We start from the raw sequence: 18921 nt of genomic DNA on the forward strand, positions 1-18921 counted from the left end.
GTCAGAGATCAGGTTCCCAGCACTCACATGATGGCACAAAAGTGCCTGTAACTCCAGTTCCAGGGGATCGAATGCCTACTTCTGACCTCCAAGCACAAGGCATGTACGGGGTGTACACACATATATACAAGCAAAATACTCATGCATGTAAAATAATAAAATAAATCTTTACATGTTTTTAAATGAACAGACTCGGGTTTTTCTTTTTTATAAATTTCATTTTTATAGGGGAAATGTAAAAGATAAATGTATTCTTAGAAAGATGAAGACTACAAAAAGCAATAAATAAAACCAGATGGTGTGATTTTTGAAAAACACCCCTCTCCCTTAAAATCAGAAGTAATGAACCCTTAAAACCAAAAAATAGAGACCTGGAGAGAGGGAGAGCTCAATGGTTAAGAGCACTGACTGCCCCTCTGGAAGTCTTGAGTTCAATTCCTAGCAACCACATGGTGGTTCACAACCGTCTACATGTAATGGAATCTGATGGCCTCCTCTAACGTGTCTGCTAAAGAGAGAAACATTGTATTCATATACATTAAATAAATAAATGAATAAATAAATAAATATTTAAACAAAACAGAAAATATGTAATATAGGATGTATAACAAATGACCAAAAATATAGGTGATTTGTTTTAGGTGTTGACAATTTTTATTGTTAGTATCAGAATTCTGTAGTCACTATGAGAGTACTAACATCTCTGTATCTTGAGTCTTGGTTATCTCACAAGTGATCTCAGGCCCTTATGAAAACTATACTATTTCCTAAGGTAAGGTTCATTTCCTCCTCCTCCTCTTCCTACACACACACACACACACACACACACACACACACACACACACACATATGTTGACCATACCCACAAATAGAGCAAAAAAATGCAATTATGACTAAGGAGGACTAATGACTAATAATGACTAATTAGACAAAAAATAAAGAATATTTACTCTTCTCTAAAGTTTTTACTGAAAAATACAGACAGATGAATATTTTCATCAAAACTTTCCAAACATATTATGTTCTATGAATATTTTTCAATTATGTGTGAAAGAATCAGACCTTAGAAATTTCTGAAAAAATGAACTGGAGTGATACTGTTTCTGAAGCTGGAGGAAGTGGGGAAGGAGAATCAAAAACCAGCAAAATTCCTCATTGTTTGCCTTTTCTCTCACACCTTGAAGTCCTGTCCTGACCTGTGGTTTTGTTTATCAGCCTCAGACCATCACAACCGAGACATTATTGAAAAGAGTCACAGACATTCCCCACTAAGCTCTTCTTTTGTGTTTGGGATAATAAATATATATATATATATATATGTATTCTACAGATCTCCCCACCTTGCTGGAAATGAACAGGTAGGGGGTTCTTCACTGCTAAGCCAAGATCTAGGACTAGAATCATCAGATAACCCTATAATGTGGTTGTTCCCACTTGGAGATGACACCTCACTGGCTGCTCTTTGTAACCATTCTAAGTAGATAAGAGGTTGATGCTGGAAAAATGTAAAAGACCAAAGGTCTTATGTTACCAAGTTTGCTTTCTACAACCAGCTCAACTTGAGACCCATCCCATGGGCAAGCACCAATCACACAAGTCTAGCACCGCCGTCTTCTAGGGGCCTCCACCCAGCAGCTGACTCAGACAGACACAGACACCCACAGCCAATTGATGGATGGAGCTTGGAGACTCTTATGGAAGAGTAGGGAGGAAGGATTGAGGGCATGGAAGGGGATAAAAACTCCAGGAAGTCAAAGTAAGGTAAAATAACACAATGACAAGTATGTGGCAATTTTCCTTCAGAAGAATTGCCATGGTCATGGTGTCTCTTTACAGCAATAGAAATCTTAACTAAGATTTCTATGGACTAAGGCAGTGTGTATGTATAAAATTTTAAGAGAAATAATGTAATATTTTACATGTTAAAAGATCGGAAATAACTATCAACTCCCAAAAACTTGATTGCCACATAGTTTTCAATATACTAACCTAAACATTCTGTTGCAATAGTCCTACATGACATTCAGTATGTACAGTTTCTAAAAGTGCTTAAAGGCAATTCAGGTGAAGGTTGTCTCACACTACAATGATCATGAATGGCTAATGTATCAAACAATTACCACAAGAAAGACTCTAATATTTACATCTGTTATCCGACCCAGGCCACAATGTTAGGAGTAGCCTGGAGCTCATACCATATAGCCTTCTATATCCTGGTTCCCATCCAAGGTCATATTGGACTTAAATACATCAGTGGGCCTGCGGTCATACCTAGATGTCAAAACAGTACTGGATGAGGGCAGGAAAAGCCTCAGGAGCTTGGTAAACTCCTGTCCCTCACTGCTTCTCCATCTTCTACCTCTGAGATAGACTTAAGGTCTGTGGAGAAAGACTCTGTCCTCTGAAGTCAGCACAGATTCAAATATAGAGCTGTTCTCCTACTCAAACTGGCTCAGGTGGCCTCCCTCTAAGTCATTCAGAAAAGAGGCCAAGTAGAACCAAAGAATTGGATATGTGTAACTGTGGGGCTGTAATTATGGAGAAACAAACGGGTTGTTCTTATCAGTGATATTATAGTGACTTCAGCTTTGAAAATGCTGATGTGATATCTGTGAGTAGAAGGACTTCCTGGTGTTCACTTAAAGAAAGAACAAAGTAGCCCAGACCCTGTGGGAAAGAGACCTCACCGCCTGGTCAGGTGGGCACTCCTAAGGCTGCAGAGCAGAAGAGACACCAACACTGCCCACCCCTGCCCACATCCCTGGCCCAAGAGGAAACTGTATAAGGACTCTGGGCTCCCATGGGGGAGGGCCCAGGAGCGGCAGGACACCTGCCTGAGACACCGCCGGAACCTGAAGGAAACAGACCGGATAAACAGTTCTCTGCACCCAAATCCCGTGGGAGGGAGAGCTAAACGTTCACAGAGGCAGACACGCCTGGGAAACCAGGAGACTGCACTCTGCATACACATCTCGGACGCCAGAGGAAAACACCAAAGGCCATCTGGACCCTGGTGCACTGAAGCTCCCGGAGGGGGCAGCGCAGGTCTTCCTGGTTGCTGCATCTGCAGAGAGCCCGTGGGCAGCACCCCGAGAGCGAATTTGAGCCTCGGGACCACAGGTAAGACCAACCTTTCTGCTGCAAGAAAGCTGCCTGGTGAACTCAAGATACAGGCCCACAGGAACAGCTGAAGACCTGTAGAGAGGAAAACTACACGCCCGAAAGCAGAACACTCTGTCCCCATAACTGACTGAAAGAGAGGAAAACAGGTCTACAGCACTCCTGACACACAGGCTTATAGGACAGTCTAGCCACTGTCAGAAATAGCAGAACAAAGTAATACTAGAGATAATCTGATGGCAAGAGGCAAGCACAGGAACCCAAGCAACAGAAACCAAGACTACATGGCATCATCGGAGCCCAATTCTCCCACCAAAACAAACATGGAATATCCAAACACACCAGAAAAGCAAGATCTAGTTTCAAAATCATATTTGATCATGATGCTGGAGGACTTCAAGAAAGACATGAAGAACTCCCTTAGGTAAACACAGGAAAACATTAATAAACAAGTAGAAGCCTACAGAGAGGAATCGCAAAAATCCATGAAAGAATCGCAAAAATCCCTGAAAGAATTCCAGGAAAACACAATCAAACAGTTGAAGGAACTAAAAATGGAAATAGAAGCAATCAAGAAAGAACACATGGAAACAACCCTGGATATAGAAAACCAAAAGAAGAGACAAGGAGCTGTAGATACAAGCCTCACCAACAGAATACAAGAGATGGAAGAGAGAATCTCAGGAGCAGAAGATTCCATAGAAATCATTGACCCAACTGTCAAAGATAATGTAAAGCGGAGAAAGCTACTGGTCCAAAACATACAGGAAATCCAGGACTCAATGAGAAGATAAAACCTAAGGATAATAGGTATAGAAGAGAGTGAAGACTCCCAGCTCAAAGGACCAGTAAATATCTTCAACAAAATCATAGAAGAAAACTTCCCTAACCTAAAAAAAGAGATACCCATAGGCATACAAGAAGCCTACAGAACTCCGAATAGATTGGACCAGAAAAGAAACACCTCCCGTCACATAATAGTCAAAACACCAAACGCACAAAATAAAGAAAGAATATTAAAAGCAGTAAGGGAAAAAGGTCAAGTAACATATAAAGGCAGACCTATCAGAATCACACCAGACTTCTCGCCAGAAACTATGAAGGCCAGAAGATCCTGGACTGATGTCATACAGACCCTAAGAGAACACAAATGCCAGCCCAGGTTACTGTATCCTGCAAAACTCTCAATTAACATAGATGGAGAAACCAAGATATTCCATGACAAAACCAAATTTACACAATATCTTTCTACAAATCCAGCACTACAAAGGATAATAAATAGTAAAGCCCAACATAACGAGGCAAGCTATACCCTAGAAGAAGCAAGAAAATAATCGTCTTGGCAACAAAAGAAAGAGAATGAAAGCACACAAACATAACCTCACATCCAAATATGAATATAACGGGAAGCAATAATCACTATTCCTTAATATCTCTCAACATCAATGGCCTCAACTCCCCAATAAAAAGACATAGATTAACAAACTGGATACGCAACGAGGACCCTGCATTCTACTGCCTACAGGAAACACACCTCAGAGACAAAGACAGACATTACCTCAGAGTGAAAGGCTGGAAAACAATTTTCCAAGCAAATGGTCAGAAGAAGCAAGCTGGAGTAGCCATTCTAATATCAAATAAAATCAATTTTCAACTAAAAGTCATCAAAAAAGATAAGGAAGGACACTTCATATTCATCAAAGGAAAAATCCACCAAGATGAACTCTCAATCCTAAATATCTATGCCCAAATACAAGGGCACCTACATACGTAAAAGAAACCTTACTAAAGCTCAAAACACACATTGCACCTCACACAATAATAGTGGGAGATTTCAACACCCCACTCTCATCAATGGACAGATCATGGAAACAGAAATTAAACAGAGATGTAGACAGACTAAGAGAAGTCATGAGCCAAATGGACTTAACGGATATTTATAGAACATTCTATCCTAAAGCAAAAGGATATACCTTCTTCTCAGCTCCTCATGGTACTTTCTCCAAAATTGACCATATAGTTGGTCAAAAAACGGGCCTCAACAGGTACAGAAAGATAGAAATAATCCCATGCGTGCTATCGGACCACCACGGCCTAAAACTGGTCTTCAATAACAATCAAGGAAGAATGCCCACATATACTTGGAAATTGAACAATGCTCTACTCAATGATAACCTGGTCAAGGAAGAAATAAAGAAAGAAATTAAAAACTTTTTAGAATTTAATGAAAATGAAGGTACAACATACCCAAACTTATGGGACACAATGAAAGCTGTGCTAAGAGGAAAACTCATAGCGCTGAGTGCCTGCAGAAAGAAACAGGAAACAGCATATGTTAGCAGCTTGACAGCACACCTAAAAGCTCTAGAACAAAAAGAAGCAAATACACCCAGGAGGAGTAGAAGGCAGGAAATAATCAAACTCAGAGCTGAAATCAACCAAGTAGAAACAAAAAGGACCATAGAAAGAATCAACAGAACCAAAAGTTGGTTCTTTGAGAAAATCAACAAGATAGATAAACCCTTAGCCAGACTAACGAGAGGACACAGGGAGTGCGTCCAAATTAACAAAATCAGAAATGAAAAGGGAGACATAACAACAGATTCAGAGGAAATTCAAAAAATCATCAGATCTTACTATAAAAACCTATATTCAACAAAACTTGAAAATCTTCAGGAAATGGACAATTTCCTAGACAGATACCAGGTACCGAAGTTAAATCAGGAACAGATAAACCAGTTAAACAACCCCATAACTCCTAAGGAAATAGAAGCAGTCATTAAAGGTCTCCCAACCAAAAAGAGCCCAGGTCCAGACGGGTTTAGTGCAGAATCCTATCAAACCTGCATAGAAGACCTCATAGCAATATTATCCAAACTATTCCACAAAATTGAAACAGATGGATCACTACCGAATACCTTCTACGAAGCCACAATTACTCTTATACCTAAACCACACAAAGACACAACAAAGAAAGAGAACTTCAGACCAATTTCCCTTATGAATATCGACGCAAAAATACTCAACAAAATTCTGGCAAACCGAATCCAAGAGCACATCAAAACAATCATCCACCATGACCAGGTAGGCTTCATCCCAGGCATGCAGGGATGGTTTAATATACGGAAAACCATTAACGTGATCCATTATATAAACAAACTGAAAGAACAAAACCACATGATCATTTCATTAGACACTGAGAAAGCATTTGACAAAATTCAACACCCCTTCATGATAAAAGTCCTGGAAAGAATAGGAATTCAAGGCCCATACCTGAACATAGTAAAAGCCATATACAGCAAACCAGTTGCTAACATTAAACTAAATGGAGAGAAACTTGAAGCAATCCCACTAAAATCAGGGACTAGACAAGGCTGCCCACTCTCTCTCTACTTATTCAATATAGTTCTTGAAGTTCTAGCCAGAGCAGTCAGACAACAAAAGGAGGTCAAGGGGATACAGATCGGAAAAGAAGAAGTCAAAATATCACTATTTGCAGATGATATGATAGTATATTTAAGTGATCCCAAAAGTTCCACCAGAGAACTACTAAAGCTGATAAACAACTTCAGCAAAGTGGCTGGGTATAAAATTAACTCAAATAAATCAGTAGCCTTCCTCCACACAAAAGAGAAACAAGCCGAGAAAGAAATTAGGGAAACGACACCCTTCATAATAGACCCAAATAATATAAAGTACCTCGGTGTGACTTTAACCAAGCAAGTAAAAGATCTGTACAATAAGAACTTCAAGACACTGAAGAAGGAAATTGAAGAAGACCTCAGAAGATGGAAAGATCTCCCATGCTCATGGATTGGCAGGATTAATATAGTAAAAATGGCCATTTTACCAAAAGCGATCTACAGATTCAATGCAATCCCCATCAAAATACCAATCCAATTCTTCAAAGAGTTAGACAGAACAATTTGCAAATTCATCTGGAATAACAAAAAACCCAGGATAGCTAAAGCTATCCTCAACAATAAAAGGACTTCAGAGGGAATCACTATCCCTGAACTCAAGCAGTATTACAGAGCAATAGTGATAAAAACTGCATGGTATTGGTACAGAGACAGACAGATAGACCAATGGAATAGAATTGAAGACCCAGAAATGAACCCACACACCTATGGTCACTTGATTTTTGACAAAGGAGCCAAAACCATCCAATGGAAAAAAGATAGCATTTTCAGCAAATGGTGCTGGTTCAACTGGAGGTCAACATGTAGAAGAATGCAGATCGATCCATGCTTATCACCCTGTACAAAGCTTAAGTCCAAGTGGATCAAGGACCTCCACATCAAACCAGACACACTCAAACTAATAGAAGAAAAACTAGGGAAGCATCTGGAACACATGGGCACTGGAAAAAATTTCCTGAACAAAACACCAATGGCTTACGCTCTAAGATCAAGAATCGACAAATGGGATCTCATAAAACTGCAAAGCTTCTGTAAGGCAAAGGACACTGTGGTTAGGACAAAACGGCAACCAACAGATTGGGAAAAGATCTTTACCAATCCTACAACAGATAGAGGCCTTATATCCAAAATATACAAAGAACTCAAGAAGTTAGACCGCAGGGAAACAAATAACCCTATTAAAAAATGGGGCTCAGAGCTAAACAAAGAATTCACAGCTGAGGAATGCCGAATGGCTGAGAAACATCTAAAGAAATGTTCAACATCTTTAGTCATAAGGGAAATGCAAATCAAAACAACCCTGAGATTTCACCTCACACCAGTGAGAATGGCTAAGATCAAAAACTCAGGGGACAGCAGATGCTGGCGAGGATGTGGAGAAAGAGGAACACTCCTCCATTGTTGGTGGGGTTGCAAACTGGTACAACCATTCTGGAAATCAGTCTGGAGGTTCCTCAGAAAATTGGACATTGAACTGCCTGAGGATCCAGCTATACCTCTCTTGGGCATATACCCAAAAGATGCCCCAACATATAAAAAAGACACGTGCTCCACTATGTTCATTGCAGCCTTATTTATAATAGCCAGAAGCTGGAAAGAACCCAGATGCCCTTCAACAGAGGAATGGATACAGAAAATGTGGTACATCTACACAATGGAATATTACTCAGCTATCAAAAACAAGGACTTTATGAAATTCGTAGGCAAATGGTCTGAACTGGAAAACATCATCCTGAGTGAGCTAACCCAATCACAGAAAGACATACATGGTATGCACTCACTGATAAGTGGCTTTTATCCCAAATGCTTGAATTACCCTAGATGCCTAGAACAAATGAAACTCAAGACGGATGATCAAAACGTGAATGCTTCACTCCTTCTTTAAAAGGGGAACAAGAATACCCTTGGCAGGGAAGAGAGAGGCAAAGATTAAAACAGAGACTGAAGGAACACCCATTCAGAGCCTGCCCCACATGTGGCCCATACATATACAGCCAGCCAATTAGACAAGATGGATGAAGCAAAGAAGTGCAGACCGACAGGAGCCGGATGTAGATCGCTCCTGAGAGACACAGCCAGAATACAGCAAATACAGAGGCGAATACCAGCAGCATACCACTGAACTGAGAACAGGACCCCCGTTGAAGGAATCAGAGAAAGAACTGGAAGAGCTTGAAGGGGCTCGAGACCCCATATGTACAACAATGCCAAGCAACCAGAGCTTCCAGGGACTAAGCCACTAACTAAAGACTATACATGGACTGACCCTGGACTCTGACCTCATAGGTAGCAATGAATATCCTAGTAAGATCACCAGTGGAAGGGGAAGCCCTGGGTCCTGCTAAGACTGAACCCCCAGTGAACTAGACTGGTGGTGGGAGGGCGGCAATGGGGGGAGGGTTGGGAGGGGAACACCCATAAGGAAGGAGAGGGGGGAGGGGGATGTTTGCCCGGATCCGGGAAAGGGAATAACACTCGAAATGTATATAAGAAATACTCAAGTTATTAAAAAAAAAAGAAAGAAAAAAAAAGAAAGGGAAGGGGGAAATAATGTAATTGTATTATAATTTCAAAGATTAAAATGATTATATAAAAAAAAGAAAGAACAAAGTAGCACAGAAATTGGCAAATTCTAGTTTAGTCCCTAACTGGTAAGCCCCTTGTACAAGGACAGATTCTTGCTAAAATGCTGGAGGCTACTGTTTATGAGATATAAAAAGCTATGTTTTCTCTCCCCTAAACAAGTTTGTTTGCTCCAACCAAAGGCGATGCCCTTGATCACAGGTATGTGGGAGATTTGTAGGCAGGACATAGGTCAGAATGTTTGACTTTCCCTGATTGGATCTGGTGGGAAATATGTAACCTTGTAGGTTTGCCTTTGTAAGCTGCTTCTAAATGTGACTTGTCATCGTTTTCTGGAAACCCAGGAATGGACCTGGCCAGAGTCCATCATCTTGTGCAGTAGCTAATTAAAGCTTGATTCAACTTTGGCAAAAACAAAAGCAAAAAAAAAACCAAAACAAACAAACAAACAAAAAACAAAAACAAAAACAAAAACAAAAAAACTCCAGGAAGACCAGGAAAGTCAACTAACTTGAACCTTTTTGGTCCCAGAGACTGAATCACCAACCAAACAACATACACCGGCTGGACCCAGGCCTCCCCACACATATGTAGCAGATGTGAAGCTTGGTCTTCATGTGAATGGGAACTATCCCTAAAGTTGTTGCCTGCCCATGGGATATGATCTTCTAGCTGGGCTGCCTTGTCTGGCCTCAGTGGGAGAGGATGCACCTAGCCAGCCCTGCAGAGCCTTGATGTGCCAGGGTAGGAGGATACCCAGGGGAGGTAGAGAGAGAGGATAGGATTATGGGAAGGAAACTGGGAGGAGGGGCAGTGAGCAGGATGTAAAGTGAATAAATAAAATATATGAAAATAATTTAATTTTAAGAAAGGAAGGAAGAAGGAAAGAAAAGTTGCTAGCTAATAGGCTTACTCTTAAAGTACAACTGTTGCAAAAATAAGTCTAGCAGCCAGTGACATAGAGCCGATCAGCTCAGTCTGTCCTGACCCCAATAGTGTGCAGCCAGATTAAATGTACCTTCTGTAGGCCACCTGGACTCTGGTCAGTGGTACTGAGACACTGAGAACAAGGAAAGCGTGAGGTCTATACATCATGCTTTCTGGAAAGGGCATGAGTAGCTAAAGAGGAGAAAGGGGAAGGAGAATGGGAGAGGACATAACAGCCAAGAGAGTGAGCTGTAGAACTCACTGTGGCCCAGGTAGACATCCCAGAAGCTGCTAATTCCCTCACCGGCACTTCCTCTAAGGCCTTTCACGTGGGCATGTGTTAGTAACAGCAGCTCCTGGGCTCTCTGTAACACAGTGTGATTGTCAGAGTGCTTTCTTCTGTAGGTTGTGCTTGAACTCTATGTCACCCTGCGGGATAGAGAGGCAGCACAGACAGCGGACCTCCCAGTTTCACAATTATAGTGATACTAGCTTGTCCAAAAGCCCTTCACTGTTGAGGCCCTACGTGTCTTCCTCTGAAGCAGTCAGGTGAGAAGAACAGGCATAGGTGGGCATTCTGGAGTAGCCCCACGTGATCATTTAGGTGACTGTACCAATTCTCTTTTCTGTAGGATTAACTCACAGCTGGTAGGTAGGCCATTGGTGTGGAAAGGCACAATGATAAGGTTGCTCTCCACCGGAAAGGGTGTGAATCATTTAGTGAGTGATGGAGGTCCCTGGGCTGATGTCTATCTAGTTCAGCATCATATAGCAAACCGGGGTGCCATTCGAGGTCCCCATCACTGAAGAAGACTCTGTTTATTTCCCTGACGGTTGGTAATCGTGCTGCAGGTGTGGGTCGTCCCTTTGTTCTTCACAAAAAAGCTCTATGCTGGTGGTTTCTGTGTGGGGAATGCTGTTCTCCTTTGTTAAGAGTTACATCGTCTTCAGAGCTACCCAGAAACCGCTTTCAGGGCGAGCACCAAGGCATGTACTACAGTCACTCCTTCCTCACAGTCGCTTTTAGTTCACTTTTAATTTAGGCCGAAGTTTTTACTGGGTTGGTCTTGGGTTTTGTTCATTTGTTATTGTTCTTGATTTAGTTTAAAACAAGAATTCACAATATATATGCCTCAAACTCACAATCCTCCTGCCTCAGCCTCTCCCAAAGCTGGAGTTAATATTTGTATCTTTCCCAGTATTTTAAATGACAGAACCAAATACCTACATAGGTAGATGATCCTGAAACTATTTTACAGCCTGCACTAGCATGCCCGGCTCATCTCTTTGCTGGAAACATTAGAGTGCATTTAATTCTCCTCTTCGGTGGAGTGTCTACAGGTTTCCCACCATCCCTTCATCCTCTTTTACCTTTGCAATTAATGCATCCAGACCCTAGCTATCAGGGCGCTGTTTCTCATACCCTGTGCAATGGGAGCTCAGACTTGTCTCCTGGCGAGTTCATGGCTGCAGACTTCAGTTGGCAGTGGCTGGAAGAAAGGAAGTGAAACTACTTTGTTCTTTAAATCTCTAGAGCACTGTTTGCATGATTATTTTTAGCCCAGCATTTTGTTTTACTTTCCTGCTAGTTGTGTCACAAGCACTTTAAAACTAACAAGGGCTGGAAGTTTAGGATCTGACCTGACTTTACCTAACACATCAGAAACACACAGAAGCATGTCTAATAAGTGGGGTTTTAACATCGTGGGGCAACCATTAGCCTCTTGAGGTTTACACAGTTCCCTGGAATCCTCATAGGCTCATACACCCACAGACTTTCTCTTTCTCCCTTGATCTGTGAGTGGGGTGCTAGTCCTCACTGAGGAACCCCTGCAGTAAGGAGAGGAAAGAGTGTGTAGTGTGCAGAGGTCATGAGACAGTAGCAAATTTTTACCCTGTTGGCGAAAACAAAATCTTAGACTTTGGGAAAATATTTTCATGATGTTGCTCTGTGTGTGGATTTGTGTTCCTCTGGTAAACACTAAGAAAGATAAAACAGTAAGTTTTCCGTTTTAGCTTGGAAAAGGAGAAGTAGACAGTGAGAGAGGCTTAAATAAACACGATGGTAACATTGACAATTTTCTCTTGAGGAAGAACATGAGTTTTAGACCAGCCTGGGCTACACAGAGAGTTTCAGATGAACCTGTCTCAAAAAAAAAAAAAAAAATCAGTTACACGAATGCAGGTTTGCAGAATTAATTCCCCATTTGGAAGCCCTTGGGAGTAGTGTCAGGAGACTATTTAGACTAGCCAGACAGAGGTCTTAGAAAGCTTTCTAAAGTCAGTAAAAAAAGAGATACACGGCCACCTCTCTCCTGACTACCAAATGCTATAAGCTATTTAAGAATTGTCAAAGTGAGCGCAAGGCCCTGGGTTCGATCCCCAGCTCCGAAAAAAAAGAACCAAAAAAAAAAAAAAAAAGAATTGTCAAAGTGCTTTGAGTTTCAGAACCCAAATGTACTTGGGTTCACCCCCTCTGCCCTCGAATACAACCAGGACAATTGCAATGAGAGCATTTTATATTCCCACTGCAGAGTGAATTCCCCTAGCTCAGTGCAGGCTCCTAAGCAAATCAGCTCACCCAGTGCAGACACAATTCACTACAGGAATTACAAGAACTTGCTTTGCTAGTCTTGGTGGCCCACATACCTCAGATGTCCAGGGTACCAGGCTATCCATGTCTCTTGCCCACAGCAAACCTGTCAACCTCCCCCTGCACAAGGCTCGGTGTATCTCAAGTGCTGCCTGAAAGTCAAGTTTTCCACTGTGTTAGGAAGCAGAATTTCTTAAATGTTTTCACCCACAAATATACATGATCCCCAGATATACGGGTACATAAACTACATGTGTGAATCAAACATTTACAAATGAAATATCTCAAAGCAAATATTTGGTGTGCCTTCCCTTCTACTCTTTACTAAAGATGGAAACAGATGTACATGCTGAAATGGATTGATTTTTTTAACACAACACAGTTCTAATTGGTATTAATCGGACATTTAGATGCTGAGGGATGGTGGTGGGGTAATATTTTCATACAGAGGCTGTTATGAGGCAGGAACACAGTCTCTTACCTGGAATAAATCCAAGTAGCCTAGAAGCTCTGGGTTCTACTGCTCCTGGAAATATGTAGCTCAATAAACAGAGAGATAAGTATAGGGATAATTTAATATATTTGTGACACTGATACAGCATGTTGAGACTTAATGTGCCCAGTCTTTTAAATACAAATTCATTGTATACATAATATATGTATGTTATACATATGTACACATAAATACATATGTAATATGTATATACATATTATACACATATATGTATATATGTATAGATATGTATAGATAGATAGACAGGCAGACAGACGCATAGATGCACAGACAGACATCTTCGGGGTCAGTGTTAGGAACCAACCCCATCATCATCACTTTATAAATGAGGCAGCCATGGGAAAAGCTGTCAAAAAAAGTTGACCAAGGCCCATTGTACCAAGCCAGGATCAATCCCAAGATGACAGTCTGCAAGTTCTGCCTCCAACAGCATGCCACTTGGCACAGAGTGGCCTTGCAGTTAAAAATGCTGTTAGCCAGTAACATCTCCTGTGTAGGCCTGAGCTTAAGGAGATCCTGATTATGTGTGGAGTCCAAGGAACCTATTGTATGATGCCGCCTGAGGCTGGGGCTGGGCCAGGAGAAGCCTCTCAGTTCTTGCTTGCATTCCTAACACTTTAACTAGTTGCTTCTCCAATTACGTGAACTGCTTAGCACAGGCAGATCAAAGTAACTGTTGGCTCAAGTACCTCTTAGTGGAAAGAGCCTACCACCTTCTGGCCTTCTTTGGAGACACCATAGTCACTAAAGCCAATGCAATGCAGGCCACTGTGTGCAGTGGTACAAGTGTCTGCTCCACAGACTCTACCATTGCCTGCCTCTCAATGGGCAAGAGTGCACCTGGGTGTGAGGAGCTGTCCGAGGAGCTGTCCTCACATATGTGAGGAGCTGTCCTCACAAACTCCATTACAAGATGGCACCGGCATCCGGCAGAACGCACCTAGTAAAAAGGGCAATACGCAGGCGCCTGGTAACTTCCCTACTCAAAGGGACACGTACGTTTTGGTACGTCATCTGGCATAATTGGCAGCGACCAGTCAGAGAGTGACACGTCCTAGGCGAGGATAGTTTCCTATATAAGAGACGGTTATTCCTCACTCGGCGTCTCCGCATTGTAAGCTTATGCTCTCCCTCTCAAGACGCATTAAAGCTTTTCTGTAGTAGGATCCTGTGTGTGCCGCGTCGTTCCTGCTGGCAAGATGAAGCGCGGGACATCTGGTGCCGAAAACCCGGGAAAGACCTCGCCATCGTCAGCACCTTTGGAGATCCCTTGGCGACAAGGAGGATTCAGAACTGCAGGTAGATACGTTCGGAGAGGCAGCCCTCTCTTGGACTTTGGTCTGGGGTTGTCACCGCCTTGGGAAGGATTTGTTGAGGCTATAGTATTTGTCCTGGGAGCCACCCTACTCTTTATGTTCTGTTTTCACCATTTTCGCTGTTAAAAGGACGATCACAGCAGCTGAAGGCGCGTCTCAGTCTCTCGTATATAAGTGAGCTTCGCGCAGCTCCCTTTTACCTTCGATTTTGACTGTTGAGGAACAAGGACGCGCTAAGGCCGACGTAGATAAGCGGCACCGTCCGGGAAGGCGCATGTAAGACTCCCGTACATAAGAAAGCAGCGTGTCCGTCTCTACCCTTTCACCTCACGCCTTGTCAGACGGACGTAGATAAGCCGCCGGCGTTCCTGGCCCATCATGGGATCCTCACAGTCTGTGGTCACGGCCTTGGAAACAGTGTTAAAGCAGAGGAACATCAAAATTGGAGGAGGAACACTTAAAAACTTTGTGAAGGAGGTGGAGAGGGTGGCGCCTTGGTTTGCCTGTTCAGGCTCGTTTATGATTGCCTCATGGAACAAACTTGGAAAAGACCTTGACAGAAAATTGGCGGAAGAGGATCTGCACCTAGGGACCAAAGCTATATGGAAGCTGGTTAAGAATTGTTTAAAGGATGAAACGTGTAAGGCAGCAGTAGTAGAAGGACAGGCCACTCTCGAGGTAGTCCGGGAAAGTCTGTCAGAAACCGAACGTAGTGAGAGGTTGGGCGCGCGCAAGAAAAAAGACGTCCTAAGAAAGAAAAAGTGCCCTCCCGGTAAGTCCGCAGACAAGGGAGCGTTGAAATTTTCAGATTCCAGCACTTCCTCCTCGACACATAAACCAGGAGGGGGAGCCAGCCTATACCCTGTGAAAGAGCTAGAAGCGCTGAACCTCGACAGTTCTGAAAGCTCTGAAAATAAAACCTTAGACTCAGAGGAGGAGGCCGAGCTAGTGCTGTTAGTATTCTTGAAACTGCCGGTATAATTAAAACCACTAGTAAGGTGGCAGATATTTTCTGAAAAATCCAAATTATCCTATTAAATAGAAGATTCCCTGTATACATTACTCATATACGGGCCCATTCTGGACTCCCTGGCCCAATGAGTTCAGAGAATGATTTGGCTGACAAAGCCACACAAATGATAGCTGTGGCCCTGGCCTCTCCTTTAGAGGCCGCTAAAGCCTTTCATGGCAATTTCCATGTCACCTCAGAAACTTTACGCCGCCGCTTCTCTATAACTAGAAAAGAGGCACGTGATATAGTCACCCAATGCCAACAGTGCTGCCAGTTCCTCCCAGTTCCTCACATCGGGGTCAACCCGAGAGGAATACAGCCATTGCAAATCTGGCAAATGGATGTTACTCATAATTCTACTTTTGGAAAATTACAGTGTGCATGTATCTATAGACACATGTTCTGGCATTCTACATGCCACCCCACTTACAGGAGAAAAAACAACACACGTCATTCAGCACTGCCTTGAAGCATGGAGTGCTTGGGGAAAGCCAAAATGTGTAAAAACTGACAATGGCCTCGCCTACACATCTCAAAAATTCCATCAGTTTTGTGCTCAGATGCAGGTTACCCACCTGACGGGCCTGCCCTACAACCCTCAACGACAGGGAATCATAGAGCGTGCTCATCGGACGCTCAAATCATATTTAATAAAACAAAGAAGGGGAATTATGATAGAACTCCCCCCAACACCCCAAGTGGCCACTGCTCTGGCCCTTTTTACCTTAAATTTTTTAAATCTTGATGAAGCTGGACAAACAGCGGCTGAGCGACATTGCTCAGAGCCCAAGAGGACAAAAGAATTAGTCAAATGGAAGGATGTATTAACAAATGAATGGAAAGGCCCGGATCCTGTTTTAATAAGATCCAGGGGAGCTGTCTGTGTTTTTCCACAGGACAATGAAAATCCCATATGGATCCCAGGACGACTTACTCGGAGCATCACAGCAAGTGATCAAGGAGGGACTGGGACTCCTGCACCTCCTCACTCTTCTTCCAAAATTCTACCCGACTGGACCTGTCTTTGACGGAGGGATTGTCGTCCTGGATCACCTCAGCAGTCTCTTATTTCAAGGAATGGGTGGGAGTGGGACTTTTTGGAGTGATCCTCTGCTGTGGATTAGTGTTACTCCTCTGGTTGCTTTGCAAATTGAGATCTCAAACAAGAAAGGACAAAGTAGTGATCGCCCAGGTGCTTGTAGCCCTTGAACAAGGAGCGTCAGCCGATATCTGGTTGACCATGCTCAAGCAACAGGTCGCCGGCTGGACAGCTCTTGCACTCCTAGAACCTCGGTTCATTGCACAGGATTAGAGTGTCCGGCTTGAGCAGCCCATGAGGGGTGACAAGCTTAGCATCGCACAGGGAAGTTCTACCAAATATGCTCCCTGGAAGGCATGTCATATTACATGAGGGTTTCTGCCCCAGTTTTCCCTCCCTCGAAAAATGGCAGTTCGACGGGTCGGGAGTGCCCTGGGTCCCAACAACAGCCTAAGGGTATCTCTCTTGTACAGGTTCGCCAACTTTGTACGAGGATATGACCTCTGTCTTCACCCTCCTATATCTGGGTGTCCTGTTTGCTTAAAAAAAAGAAAACAGAAAAGGGGGAGATGTGAGGAGCTGTCCGAGGAGCTGTCCTCACATATGTGAGGAGCTGTCCTCACAAACTCCATTACAAGATGGCAGAACGCACCTAGTAAAAAGGGCAATACGCAGGCGCCTGGTAACTTCCCTACTCAAAGGGACACGTACGTTTTGGTACGTCATCTGGCATAATTGGCAGCGACCAGGCAGAGAGTGACACGTCCTAGGCGAGGATAGTTTCCTATATAAGGGACGGTTATTCCTCACTCGGCGTCTCCGCATTGTAAGCTTATGCTCTCCCTCTCAAGACGCATTAAAGCTTTTCTGTAGTAGGATCCTGTGTGTGCCGCGTCATTCCTGCTGGCGAGACGAAGCGCGGGACACCTGGGCAGTAGGTGCCAGGACCTGTGGCTCTGTGTGTCTGTTTCTTGAATACAGAAAGGCATTCACCATAAAAATAAATTACATTACTCGGTTCTCAGGCTAGCCCACAAGCCGTATTCAAACCATATGGGTTCAGATAATCCTTTCTAAACAGAACTCAGTGAACTAAGTCATCTTGCTGGGCATGCCAATGTGTGACCAGCACTTTCCTTGTAAACAATAAGGAAAGAACGCATCTTTTTAAAATTGTAATGAAAGCTTGATTCAATAATATGAGGAACTTTAATCATGCAGGCAATGCATTACCTCCAACAGGAAGCAAACTGTAGGTGGTGGTAGGGTTGCAACAAGCAGAGAATTCAAAATCACAGAGGGAAAACTGAGGAACGCAACGTGATTCCCACGCTTCAGAAGCTAAGGCAGGAGGATGTTGAGTCTGTGGCTAGCCTGGTTGGTTGCATACTGAGACCCTGCCTTAAAAGAACAAAAACATTTTAAACTCCTCGACCCAAAAAGTCAGCATTGAAAGAGTTTATTTTGGTCTACAAATGGGTTCTTCTAGTCTACAAGATCAGTTATGCACTTGGTGTAGTGGGTCATTTGGTCATCATGTGCACGATGTGCGGAATCAATCTGATATTGGAGTAAGAGTCTTCAGTCAAGAGACCAAGGTCTCTAAGCACCCGCTTGGGTCACTCGTCTGCTCAGTCTTTTCTCGCCTGGAAGCACTAGGCTCTGCCGTGTTCCACGTACACATTCTCCACACTAGATATCCTCACGTAGCTTTATCATTGGAGGACCCAAGGGAAAAGCCAGAGAGGAGCAACCTACAAAGTAAAACTTTTTGAAAACAAAGAGCTTTAAAGAGACTCTGTAGTTCACCTGCAGACTGAGATCACCATTAAAGCAGGGCTCCCATGGTATGAAATAACTGACTGCACGTTCCCTTTCCAGGAAATGTTAGTGGCCAGCACTCCTTTGAGAATCTTGATTCTTTTTTTCCCCCACACTCCACAGAGGCTTTTTATTTATGATTTACATTTAAAAAAAGAATCCCAGGATTTCCCCTCCTGTATGTTTTCGTCTTGCCTCTTCATGGTCCATGATGGCAGCCGAGGTTGTCAGCACAACGAAACCAAACTGCTGTGGTGGGAGCAGGTTATTCTGCCATTTCTCTAGGTCTTTGAGTTGAACATCAAATCGAGGGCAGATAATTCCACACTTGTTCAGCCTTCCTGTGAGGTTCACAATGATATCTCAGCTCTGTGATCACCAATGATCTCGAATTCACCAATGTAGCCATGCTTCATCATCACAGTTAAGAACCAAATGACGACGCAGATATCAGACGGATGAACGCGGAGCTTCAAGAACACTCACCAGTGAGAGAAGATGACAGGAAGATGGGAATCTTGTTTCTTAAAATCCTTAGAACTGAGTTGGCCATTGACAAATTCACTAGCTTATG

General features: G+C 43.0%; 1 protein-coding gene across 1 annotated transcript in view; it reads left to right on the forward strand.

Moving 5' to 3' along the window:
- The window catches only part of Rnf175 (ring finger protein 175), a 52540-nt gene that overhangs the window by 12197 nt on the left and 21422 nt on the right, over positions 1-18921 (forward strand). Inside the window, 3 exon segments of the mRNA XM_087641038.1 lie at positions 10884-10942; positions 10944-11043; positions 17985-18097. Of these exon segments, the coding sequence (XP_087497164.1) occupies positions 10884-10942; positions 10944-11043; positions 17985-18097 (272 nt within the window).

Source organism: Rattus norvegicus, chromosome 2 (genome assembly GCF_021556685.1).
Source record: "Rattus norvegicus strain SHRSP/BbbUtx chromosome 2, alternate assembly SHRSP_T2T, whole genome shotgun sequence".
NCBI classification, from domain to species: Eukaryota; Metazoa; Chordata; class Mammalia; order Rodentia; family Muridae; genus Rattus; species Rattus norvegicus.